Source organism: Theobroma cacao, chromosome 9, assembly GCF_000208745.1.
Source record: "Theobroma cacao cultivar B97-61/B2 chromosome 9, Criollo_cocoa_genome_V2, whole genome shotgun sequence".
Classification (NCBI taxonomy): Eukaryota; Viridiplantae; Streptophyta; class Magnoliopsida; order Malvales; family Malvaceae; genus Theobroma; species Theobroma cacao.
The window spans coordinates 3,799,413-3,813,102 of record NC_030858.1 but is presented as its reverse complement, the minus strand read 5'-3'; the positions used below and the strand labels follow the sequence as shown (position 1 = coordinate 3,813,102).

The 13,690-nt window shown below is 30.5% G+C and overlaps 1 protein-coding gene across 1 annotated transcript in view; it reads left to right on the top strand.

The window, feature by feature from the left end:
* LOC18588244 (beta-galactosidase 7) overlaps positions 3,215-13,690 on the top strand; it is a 15,232-nt gene continuing 4,756 nt past the window's right edge. Inside the window, exons 1-10 of the mRNA XM_018126773.1 lie at positions 3,215-3,376; positions 3,458-3,666; positions 3,756-3,822; positions 3,917-4,009; positions 4,113-4,256; positions 4,350-4,544; positions 4,645-4,732; positions 4,810-4,928; positions 5,027-5,385; positions 5,476-5,579. Coding sequence (XP_017982262.1) covers positions 3,215-3,376; positions 3,458-3,666; positions 3,756-3,822; positions 3,917-4,009; positions 4,113-4,256; positions 4,350-4,544; positions 4,645-4,732; positions 4,810-4,928; positions 5,027-5,385; positions 5,476-5,579 — 1,540 coding nt within the window. The remainder of the gene's footprint in view (positions 3,377-3,457; positions 3,667-3,755; positions 3,823-3,916; positions 4,010-4,112; positions 4,257-4,349; positions 4,545-4,644; positions 4,733-4,809; positions 4,929-5,026; positions 5,386-5,475; positions 5,580-13,690) is intronic.

Here is a 13,690-nt window from a genome sequence, read left to right as displayed (position 1 = left end):
TTGCCAGTAGTATTTGCTACTATAAAAAGAAGAACATATCAAATTCAATTATTTTAGTGTTGCAATTATTAATTATAAAAAAAAAAAGTTTTGGGGGTTAATTTTTCCTAAATGATTTTCTAAAAGGTCACTTTTGAGTGGGACCATCCTTTCATCATGTCTGTGTCAAATGATTGTGACCTGATCTCGAGGTGAATGCCCCACATTCGGCCACTGCAATTACAACACCAAAGATTCCTTGGCCACTGTCACCGTTTCGTTTCGATACGTGGCGGAAATCTACGGGTAACGCTGCCTTGCAATTATTGCTAAAACCACCATTAGTTCCCTTAGGCTGAGCCCACTGAATTTGGGGGACCCAGTTCTTTTGGCAGGAAAAGGGTTGTGGTCTCGGCCTCTGGCCCACTATAGTGGTTTTGTTTCCGTATGAAGTTACTGAATTACCCCTATTCTGAGAATTCAGAAAATAGGAAAACGTGATCCATATATTCTCTGATTCTCTTCTTTGAAGATCTTTTTCTTCCTTTTCGGTTTTGAGATGACACGAGGAGGTGTCAATTTTTTTATTATAATTATGAATAGGGTATTTGAATTTTTTTAATAGAAAATTATGTATTAATTAATAAGTTAAATATTTAAATTTAGATATTATTTTTTTATATGAATTTTATTATATTTTTAAAACTTCAAATTGAGTACAAGAAAATAATTTTTTATTATGAAAATTATACATTATATATATAAAATGTTTATTTATATTATACTCTAATTAGTTAAAAATATTGTAATTTTACTAACTAACTAATCAACAAATCTATTAAGAAAATGAATTTTAGTAAAGATGTCAACAGTTTCATTTAGATAATATATAAAATTGAGACGAGAAGACTTGCAAAATGATAATCAAATCTCAATGTGTTTTATTGTGCTCTTGAAACATATTACTGCGAACTATTTGAATAGCACAACAATTAATATAGTGAAAGAAAGTGCCAAAAAATTATAATAGTATAACTAACCGCTCAATCGATATTATTGTATTATAACTGTACTATAAAATTTGTACAATTATTTTAATAAAATTTTAAAATTTTTTAAATTACAAAACCTTTTGTTATCGAGTGTTTCTTTTTTAGAAAAATATTTGAAGATCTTTTACTTATGTAATTGGTAGCAGCAAAAGCAAAAAGATAGTTTGTTAGTTCAAATAAGATTAAGTTAGCGATTATATGTAAAGGAATCCGAATTTAGTTAAGCAAGGTGGTGTTTATGTAAACATTCAAAATTTTAATTTTTTTAGCCTCTAACTTGAATAAAAGTTAATACAATAAACAGGAAAAAAAGGTCAGAAAATTAGAACAAATTTTTTGTAGACGTTGGACCATGCCAAAATAAAAAAAAAAAAATAGAGTCAAAATGGCAAAAACATTGAGGGTAGCAACGTCATTAAATATATCAGATAGGGGCAGTACAGTCATTCAATTGTCCTGATAGAGGCCTCCAGAACCTGGAGCCCAAGGTTCCATGATTAACTAGGCAAAGCGAGGTCCCAACGCGGGTGACCAAGAACGTGGCAATTTCTTATTGGTACTTTTCAATACACCCACGTGAAGTGAGTTAACTCGTAGGAACGGAGTCCACCCAGAGTCCAGTGACAATGACTCTTGAGTCATTTTGATCTGGGCGTAGAAGTCTAGAGGTCCTACATTCAATTATTAACCTTTTTTTATTTTTTTAGAAAAAGACCCTCCAATTTTTCAGATGTGGGACCTACCTTTTCATGGGCAGAAAGTGAAACCGCATTTTTTAAATACTATTATTAATGATTTTACCAACCCAGATATTTAGAGAAAAAATCGCTTCGAAAGAATTAGTCCAACGGTCCTTTCTTAATTTTAAAAAATAGATATTATTTAAATTATATTTGTATATTCCATTGATTTTTTCATAAAGTTTTATCAATTTTATTTTTCACTTTTTAATTGGATTCCTGATTAATAATGTCAAGTTAATACAAAACCCACTAGCACATATGTATGTTTAATTTATGATTGAAATTCTTTATAATTCTCTTATATTTTATTTTATTCGATTATCGTTGGTTCATTACAAAAACAATTGTTGCTTTCGTTGGTGGCAATTGACATCTTCTTTACGACTATTTTTCTCTCATCTGAAAATGTATGTTAAATTAAATTAAGAAGGCTCTTCTTTAAATATTTATTAAATCAAAAGTATCAAATCTAAAAGATATCTTAGAAGATAAAGACCTAAGAAAAAAAAAAAGATTTGGAACGATTATTTAATTTTTAAGCTATTTTAGTATATAAGCCAGATGTCCATTCTCTGATTCAAGGTTACACAAAAGATTGACCATTATTGAATTATTAACAATAATTTGTAATTCTCTTGATGCAAATGAAAGTCTTATGATTTTAGATTATAATGAATTATTTTTTGTTATTAATCAAATTTTAATGCCACAATTTGAGGGATTCCATTGTGGGCGGATATCCGTAAGTGAAACCACCATTGTTTGTTAAGAAAATCCTTTATTAGTTTGTTAACTAACGATGTTACTAATTAATTAATCATAACCATCTCAATCAAATATATATATATATATATATATAATTTATCATACATCCATCCTTTCTTTTTTCACTTTTGACTATAATAATAATATCAAAAGCAAATTGATTTTAGTCAATTTTAATATATCTGCAAAAGCTTAAAGTTTTATTAAGCATGGCTTTTTTATCTCTTGCTTCGTTTAACTATGTTTCATATAATCTTTCCAACTTAAAAAAAAATGTATAATTTATATATATATATCAAAATTTCTTTTAATGCTCTCATTACATAGATAAATTACGTAGGACTCCCTTGGTTCTTTTTGACCGATCGAATCTGCTCCTTTCTGGTAAAATACATAAAATTTTTGAACTAATTAAAGGGTGGTTACACGTAAATATATCGTCTAGATTGCATTAGATTACCGAGATTACTATAATGAAATTTAATGCTACTTAAAGATTCTTTAAGATTTCACTTCAAACTTTTAAACTTTCAAGTAGAGATTATATCCGAAATTAACTACAATCCAAAAAATTTTGCTTTTAGATAATCTGTTGAAGTCAGATACGTATAATCTCTTTTTTCAATATAAATACAGTATTCACTCCACTCCTTTTACTTCATCTCCTAGAAAACAATGGGGTTCATCAACTCTTTCTTTGGTGCTATTATCTTTTCTTTTTTCATATTTCATGCTAATGCTACTAATGTCACTCATGATGGCAGAGCTATCATAATTGATGGAGTACATAGAGTTTTAATCTCTGGTTCAATTCATTATCCTCGAAGTACAGCACAGGCAAGTGTCTTGTTAATAAATTATTATATTATTTTAAATTTATTAAATTATTTATCAAAATAATTCTTTTTAATTTGATAGATGTGGCCGGATCTCATTAGAAAGGCTAAAGAGGGTGGATTGGATACAATTGAAACCTATGTATTTTGGAATGCTCACGAACCAGTTCATCGTCAATATGATTTTAGTGGAAATCTTGATCTTGTTCGGTTTATTAAAACTATTCAAGATGAAGGATTATATGCAGTACTTCGAATTGGACCTTATGTTTGTGCTGAGTGGAATTATGGGTAAATTAATTAATTTTGTTATTTAATTTTACTTTTTTAGTAATTTTTTATCATATAATATTTGAGTTATACTAATTTCTGTTTACTAGGGGTTTTCCTGTATGGTTGCACAATATGCCTGGAGTTTCTTTCCGAACTAATAACGATGTGTACATGGTAACGATTTTTCTTCTTAACAAGTTCTTATTTAGACAAGTTTTTTGAATTATTTTTATAGATGTAACATGAATTTTTTCTTTTTAATTTTTAGAACGAGATGCAAAATTTTACAACTTTGATAGTTGATATGATGAAAAAAGAGAATCTCTTTGCATCACAAGGAGGTCCAATTATTCTTGCTCAGGTATATATTTATTTATATATTTTATTCTTAATTTTATTATTTATGATGTTTACATAATATTGTAACAAATTAATTTGTTATATTTATATGTTATTATATATAGATTGAGAATGAATTTGGAAACGTGATGGGTCCTTATGGAGAAGGCGGAAAAGAATATGTTCAATGGTGTTCTGATATGGCTGATTCTCTTGGCGTTGGGGTCCCATGGATCATGTGTCAACAAAAAGATGCTCCAAAGCCAATGGTCTCCATCTATCTATCAATTATGTTTTCAATAGAAATTTTTATTTAATAATATTAATATAATATGGTAATTGATTTTTCCTTTTCTTTTCAGATTGACACATGCAATGGTTTCTACTGTGACGAATTTAAACCAAATAACCCCAGTAGCCCTAAAATGTGGACAGAAAATTGGACTGGCTGGTTCAAGAGTTGGGGTGGTGCTGACCCACATAGAACACCTGAAGATCTTGCTTATGCTGTTGCACGCTTCTACCAAAAGGGTGGTACTTTCCAAAATTATTACATGGTCAGTGCTTTTTAATTAATTTAATTTTACTCAAATTACAAAGCCTAATCTATTACGTATTCTGTTTTTTACTAACTTCTCTTCTGGTTAAAACTTTTAGTACCATGGTGGCACCAATTTTGGTAGAAGTTCAGGTGGCCCATATATCACTACTACATATGACTACAATGCACCTCTAGATGAATATGGTAATTTTAAAATTTTATTCTTTTATAAATTTTATCTTTTATTACTTTAAATTATATATTAATTAATTTTTTAACAGGAAATCCGAATCAACCCAAATGGGGGCATTTGAAGCAACTTCATGATGTTTTACGTTCAATGGAGTATACTGTTACTCGTGGTGATGTCAAAAATATAGATTTGGGTAATTCTATTTGGGTAAGATTAATTTCTTTAAATATTTTTAAATGGGTTTATTTTGAAGAATATAGTATATATGTATATGTTCTAATATTTTGTTAATTTATATTATATAGGCTACTGTCTATTCAACAAAAGAAAAATCAAGCTGTTTTTTGAGTAATTCAGACAACGTGACAGACGCCGAAGTCAGATTCGGAGGAACTGATTACAGTGTTCCAGCATGGTCTGTTAGTATTCTTCCTGATTGCGGGGATGAAGCATATAACACAGCAAAGGTTTATGCTCAGACTTCAGTGATGGTAAAGAAATCCAATAAAGCTGAGGATGAACCCAATTCTCTGGAGTGGGAGTGGAGACCAGAAAATATTGAAAAGACGGCGGTGCAAGGGAAGGGAGACCATCATGCTAACCAGATTATTGATCAAAAAGCTATGGCAAATGATGCTAGCGACTATTTGTGGTACATGACAAGGTAAGTCAATCCATTCTCATTCATGTATTTTTCTTTACATTTATTTTTTCAATATTTTTTTGATCTGTTTTTTTTTATTATTTTTGGTAGAGTCGAGCTTGCCAATGATGATCCTCTTGTGACTGAAAAGGCTACCCTTCGTGTAACTGATAGCGGTCATGTTCTGCATGCTTATGTTAATGGAAAATACATCGGTAATTAAAAGATTCTTTTCTACTCTGTTTCTTTTATATATATTATTGATTGCAATATTTGATATAATTTTTATTTGTTTCAAATTTAGGGTCTCAATGGGCCAACTATAGCAGTCAAAAATATGTTTTCGAGCATGAAGTCAAGCTAAACCCTGGAAAGAATTTGATATCATTGCTCAGTGCCACAGTTGGATTACATGTATGTTACCACCCATCCTAATTGTTTCATAATTTTGATGTAATAATAATAATAATAATAATTGTTATACTTTTTAATGATTTTATTGACATAATTTATGTTACAGAACTATGGCCCCATGTTTGATTTGAATGTTACTGGAGTTCTGTCTCCTGTGGAATTGGTTGCTCACAAAGAAGATGGTAAAGTAGTCAAAGATTTATCATCACAGAAATGGTCATATAAGGTCGGGTTGGATGGAGTTGCAAACAAGCTGTACGAAACAGATTGTCCTTCAAAGTTGAAATGGGCATCGGATTCTATTCCCGTGGACAGGAACTTGACTTGGTACAAGGTAATTCGAATGATTTGCACAGTCCAATATTGTCTATTGTGATTAGTTTATTGATTTCTTTTTAAATGCAGACAACCTTCAAAGCTCCATTGGGAAAAGCCCCAGTTGTTGTGGATTTACTAGGTTTAGGAAAGGGCCATGCTTGGGTGAATAGTCATAGTCTTGGTAGGTATTGGCCCAGTTATATAGCTGATCAGCACGCTTGCAAGGCTGAAGCTTGTGATTATCGTGGCCCATATAGTGATAAAAAATGTGTCTCTAAATGTGGTGAACCTACTCAAAGATGGTAAGCGATGTTTTACATAAATATCCGATACTATAATTTTTGTTCATGAATTCCAACCCTCACCGTCTAAATTTTGTTGTTAATTTGATAGGTATCATGTTCCAAGATCATTCCTCAAAGATGGTGACAACACGTTAGTTTTGTTTGAAGAATTCGGTGGTAATCCTTCTAGAGTACAATTTCAAACTGTTGAAATTGGAACAGCATGCATAAATGCTCATGTGGGAAAGAAGGTGGAATTGTCTTGTCATGATCGACCAATTTCAAGAATTAATTTTGCCAGCTTTGGTGATCCACAAGGTGTGTGTGGAGCCTTCAAGAAGAGTGAATGTGAATCAACGGTGGATGCGGTGTCCATCCTTGAGAAAGAATGTGTAGGCAGGGAATCATGTTCTTTCGAAGTTTCTGAAGACAAATTTGGAAAAGCTTATTGCGCCGTGAAAAGGCTAGCGGTGGAAGCTATTTGTTAGGATTTTATTTTACTTTTTTGAGTTTTGATTGTTTAGTTTGCATGTAGAACGTTTAAGGGAAGTAGTTTGTTTATTTTAGTAAAGTATTAAGCTTTTTCGTTCTAAACAGTTTTGATGAATTTTTATAAAGAAGTTGTGTTTCAATAAGTTATTCTCAAATTTTTATTGTGATTATCAAAATTACGAGTAACTATGAGCATGTAAAGTTCATTGCAGAGGAGTGATTGCATCCCAAATTAAAAGTAAGCAAGCAAGTAGTTTCACAAAATTAAAGTTAATACTATCCCAAAGGTAGTTTGACAAAATCAAAGTTAATAATTTGTCTAGTTTTCTGCTTTAAATCCTGTTCATGCTTGATTGATTTCTGTAAATTATCAAGAATTCTGTGGTTATCAAAGCGAATGTTGTTCATTCATGTTTGTTCAATTTTGTGGTCTTACACCAAATCCGCAACAACTTTGTTCAAACTTGCATACATTGTTATCCGAATTGTAATGTCCTAAAAGGATCATATTATGCCCAAACATTAAAAATTGCAAAAAGGATGAGTTGTCCTGATCTGGACAACAAGTGCATAGTTTTTGTTGATGGGGTTGCGTATAAAATGCATTGATCCTTCTCCTTTTTCTTCTTCTTACTACCAATTGTTCTTCCTCTGGCTTCTATCATTCACCTCCATCATGATTGGGAACAAAAGAAGAGTAGTCTACTTTATTTAAAAATAAAGATGCCAAATAATTGGATTGAGTATCTTCTCCTGGCTGCCTTAGCAATTCTGAGCTCGAGCTCGAGCTCAGCAGTCAAGGACTATCAATACTGGTGCCATTCAGTATCCTCGCAGTATAACTTGCAATATTCAAGTTTGCTGTTATTGAGATGTTTATTTATAGAAAATATTTAAAGATCTTTTATTTATGCTATTGATAGGATTGAAAGCAAAAAGATAGTTCATTAGTTCAAAGACGATTACGTCGTTTATGTTGACATTTAAAGCTTTTTTTTGTCTCAAACTTGAAAAAAAGTTATACAGTTAGCAGGGAAAAAAAAAGGTAATTGTTATACAAAAGATTAATAATTATTAATTTATATCAATCATATAAAAACGAGTTTATACAGAATGATTATTGATAATGATAATATATAAAGTAAAAATTATTAATCTCAATAGAAATATTATATTACTTGCCATAATGCGAACATGTAAAGAGAAATATAAAATTATCAGCATTATGATATTCAAATTTTATCTTTCTCGAATTAACTATAAAAAAACATAATTACCAATTTGCCATGCTAAAATTACGTCATTAAATATATTAATAGGGGCAGTAAAGTCATTCACTTTTCCCAATAGAGGCCTCCAGAACCAGGTTACATGTTAACAATGCAAAGCGAGGTCCCAACGCGCGTGTGATACAGCGCTTATTGGTTCTTTTTCGATAAGGCCACGTGAAGTGAGTTAACTCGTGGGGACGAATCCACCCAGAGTCCAGTGACAACGACTCCCGAGTCATTTGATCTGGGCGTAGAAATCTAGAGGGTCAAGGATGTTGACACCTACGTTCAATTATCAACTTTTTTTTTTTACAGAAAAAGAGACTCCAATTTTTCAATGTGGGACCTACCTTTTCATAGGCTAAAAGAGAAACCGCAATTTTTTTACATTATATCAACTCAATTTTAATATAATCTTTATAAATTAATAATTTTAATTAAATAATATTTTTAACTAATTTTAACATAAAATTAATGTGATAAATTAATAATTCATTAAATTTATAAAATAATATATTAAAAAAATCACAAATCTCACTTAATATATAAATTAATAATTTTTTTATACATCAAAAATATATATATATATATATATATACATATTCAATTAAAAGATCTTTATAAAATATAATTTTTAATGTTTAATNNNNAATGTTACTTATTTTTCTTGAAATTGATGTCTCTTTAGATCTCATCTTTTATATTTTCTTAGTGCATTAAGAAGTTTTGATATATTATTCTTGTATTGCAAGAGAAATTATGTACAATATATATATATATATATTAAGTTTAATGTTTTTAAAAAATAAAGAATAACTTTGATATATTAATTTTTTATTAATTGATGTATAAATTAATAAATTATTAATTTATTGATTAAATAATATATTGATTAATTAATAAATTTTCATGATTCAAGAGTTTTAATTTATTGAGGTTTAACTGTATTTAAAGAAGAAAAAATCAGATTTAAAGAATTAGTCTAACAGTCCTTTCTTTATTAAAAAAATAGATATTATTTTTTATAAAATTGTATATTCCATTGATTTATTCATAAATTTTTATCAAATTAAAATTTCACTTTTTAATTGCTAATTAATAATTTCAAGTTAATATGAAGACATATAGTATAAAACCCACTAGTATATATTATAATTGATTGCATTTCAAAAATATATATATTATAATTGATTACAGTGTCCAGCATGGTCTGTTAGTATTCTTCCTGATTGCAAGGATGAAGCATATAACACAGCATAGGTGTCTGCTCAAACTTCGGTGATGGTAAAGAAATCCAATAAAGCTGAGGATGAACCCAATTCTCTGGAGTGGGAGTGGAGACCAGAAAATATTGAAAAGACGGCGGTGCAAGGAAAGGGAGACCATCATGCTAACAAGATTGTTGATCAAAAATGCTATGGCAAATGATGCTAACGACTATATGTGGTACATGACAAGGTAAATCAATAATTCTCATTCAAGTATTTTTCTTTACATTTATTTTTTCAATATTTTTTTATCTGCTTTATTTTTATTATTTTTGATAGAGTCGAGCTTTCCAAGGATGATCCTCTTGTGATTGAAAAGGCTGTTGGAAAATAATGTGAATGTTTTATATTGAGAAACCAACTATGGATTTGTTGCAAGCAAGAAAAACAGAGTGAACTCGCGCACACACAAGATTGGGCCAATCAATTAAAAACTTTAGATTTTCCCCCTCCCCTGTGCGTGAGTATACACGTGGGCTGTGCCTAAGTGACTTTTTGTACCTTGACCTTATTTTTTTTGAACTTTTTCAGCCTTTAATTAAATCAAAGTCCAACTTTACCATGCTTACCTGATTCTCTTGGTTTTCCTCAACGTTTATCCTGGTTTTGCTCCAACATCTATCTGACTTGGTATAAATGCTGATCGAGTTTTCCTCAACTCCCTCAACTCCTTGATCTGGTGCAACGTTCACCTTATTTGGTGCAACGTTCACTTCACTCCATGCCTATAAATACAGCCTCACACCCTCACTCACAACACACACCAAAGCTTTTCTTCTCTAAAGCTTTCTCCCTTTGCCTCTTCTTTTCTCTTAAGCTTCTCTGTTGGGTTTTCTGCTTCTTTTTTTTGCTGTTCCTGTCATCCCTTAATAGTTTGTGCAAACTATAAGGAAGGGTCAGTTGAATCTTGGAGAATAACCGTTACAGTCCTTTTGCACCGAGTTTTATACTCCGAAGGGGCGAAAATTATCCTTAAGGACAGTGATACCACGCCTCAGACCAATTACTGCTTTTACTAGTTTTATATTCCTTTGTTTCTAATATTCGTACAACATTCTTAAGGATAAAGGATTCCCACGTTGATAATGTTGCTGCCACTGTTCCTAATGCTGCCTTTGTCCCTACTGCCACTGTTCCTAATGTTGCCTCTGTCCCTGCTGCCACTGCTGTCAACGGTTCTCCCATAGCTCCCACTCCGATGACCATTCCTCCTATGCCCTTGGCTTCATATGCCAAACCATTTTCAGATATTTCCAAAATAGAAGTCTTTGATGGTAGAAACTTCAAAAGGTGGCAAGAAAGGATTTTTTCAATCCTTGATGTTCATGGGGTTGCTTTTGCACTAATTGATTCCAAACCAGATGATGTCAAGATGCTGGAACCATGGATGCATGCAAATAAGGTATGCAGGCATACAATCATTAGCACACTTTCTAATGAATTGTTTGATGTATATAGCCCTTACAAAGAAGCAAAACAAATATGGGAGTCAATGATAGTCAAATACACTGCTGAAGATGTTGGGAAACAGAAGTTCGTGATTGGTAACTTTTATCGCTGGAAGATGATAGATGACAAGGACATCAAGAGTCAGATAAATGAATACCACAAGCTAGTAGATGATTTGAAGGCTGAAAAAATCAACTTGCAAGAAGAGTTCGTTGTTGGGTTGCTGATTGAGAAGTTACCAAAATCCTGGAATGGATACAAGCAACAACTGAAGCACAAGGAAAAGCAGTTGTCACTTGCAGATTTGATTGTGCACATCATCATTGAAGACACAACTCGCAGGGAGATTAAGGCTTCCAAAGCTAAGGAAATTGCAACTAAAGCCAATCTGGTACAAGGCAGAACCCAGTGCCAACCAAGGTACCCTTATAAACCTGATCATAAACCCAAAACTCCTCATCCCACCTTCAAAAAGAAGGGTAGTTGTTTTGTTTGTGGAAAGCCAGGGCATCATGCAGCACAATGCAGGAAAAGAGCAAAGGGAAATGACAAACCTGCTAATCCAAGAGTGAACTTGGTCAAAGCAAATGAATCTGACGATGTAATTGCTGCGGTCATTTCACAAGCAAATATGGTGGCCAGTGTAAAGGAATGGGTAGTAGATTCAGGTGCTACCGGGCATATTTGTGCAAACAAAAATGCCTTTACCTCCTATACTCATGTAGGGGAAGGAGAAGAGACAATTTACCTTGGTGATTCTCGAACTGCTCAAGTTCTTGGTAAAGGAAAAGTCCTTCTCAAGCTCACATTTGGCAAGACCCTAGCTCTAAATGATGTTCTTCATGTTCCCAATATAAGGGCAAACTTGGTATCTGTGGCCTTATTAGGCAAGGTTGGGGTGAAAGTGTCATCCAAATCTGACAAGATCGTGATGACAAAAAATAATGTGTTTGTGGGTAAGGGTTATTGCAATCAGGGACTCTTTGTACTTAACATTTCCAATGTTTTGAATGAAAATGGCAATTCTTCTGCTTACATGATTGAATCTATTGATTTATGGCATGGTAGACTAGGACATGTTAGCATTCCCTATATTAAGAAAATGCAATCACTAGGATTAATTTCTAATATTAAAAATGGAAGCTTTAATAAATGCGAAATATGTGCTGAAACAAAATCAACTAAAAAAACTTGTATTTTAGTAAATAGGGAATTTGAATTATTAAGTTTAATTCATACAGACTTAGGAGATCTAAAACAAACTGTGACTAAATGAGGTAAGCAATACTATGTTACATTTATTGACGATTATTCTAGATTTACTAAAGTTTATTTACTTAGGCATAAAGATGAAACTTTTGACATGTTCATTAAATATAAAGCTGAGGTAGAAAATCAACTGAATAAAAAGATAAAAAGAATTAGATCAGATAGAGGGGGTGAATATATACCGATTAATGATATTTGTGAAAAATAAGGAATAATTCATGAAATTACTTCTCTATATTCTCCTGAATCAAATGGTGTAGCTGAAAGAAAAAAAAGAACATTAAAAAAAATGATGGACTCTATACTTGTTAGTTTCAATGTACATGAAAATTTGTGGGGTGAAGCTTTATTATCCTCATGTCATATTCAGAATAGAATACCTTATAAGAAAACTGGTAAGACACCTTATGAATTATGGAAAAGTTATTCTCCTAATTTAAAATATTTAAAAATATGGAGGTGTCTAGCTAAGGTAATGCTTTCTGAATTTAAGAAGAGAAAAATTGGTTCTAAGACATCTGATTGCATGTTTATTGGTTATCCTGAACATAGTGCTGCATTTAGGTTTCTTGTATTAAAAAATGATGCTCTTAATTGTAATACAATTGTTGAAACAAAAAATGTCGAATTTTTTGAACATATTTTTCCATTAAGAATTGATACAATTTCTCATGCACTTTTTAGTAAAAATGATTTTGAAATACAATATGATGATTTGAGAATGAGTAAAAGACCAAGGAAGGAAATTTCTTTTGGTAATGATTTTTATACTTATATTGTAGATAATGATCCTTTGACTTATGATGATGCAATTTCTTCTAAAAAAAGTTTATTTTGGAAAGAAGCCATACAAAATGAGATTGATTCGATTTTACAAAATCAAACTTGAGAATTAGTTGATTTACCACTTGGAGCCAAATCAATTAGTTGCAAATGGATTTTTAAAAGGAAATTTATGGTACATTTGGTTGGCGAAATAGATAGGAATGGAATAGAATAATTATTATGTGAGAATAGAATGAGATGAGAATAGAATAGAATAGTTATTATTTACTTTGGTATGACAAAGGGAATAAGACAAGAATAATTATTATAACTTATTGTAGTGTTTGGTTGGTAACAATAATTTTGGAATAAGAAAAGAATAGAAAATAAAAAGACAAAAACACCATTTATTATTTATATGACATTTTATTTTTATTAGATTTTTTAAATATTAATAATCTAGAATTTAATTAAAATATTAATAATTAATAATTTAATATATTAATATTTATTTAATTTAAATATTATTATTATTAATATTTTATTTTAATTTATTTTTAAATATATTAATAATTGATAATTTCAATATTAATATTTATTCATAATTTAATAATTTATATTTTAAAATATTAATATTTTATTTTATTTAAATATTATGATGATCAATTATTTTATTTTATTTTATTTTTGAAAATTAATAATTGATTATTTATTTAAAATATTAATAATAGATAATTTAAATATTAATATTTTATTTAATTTAAATATTATTATGATTAATTTTTTATTTTATTTT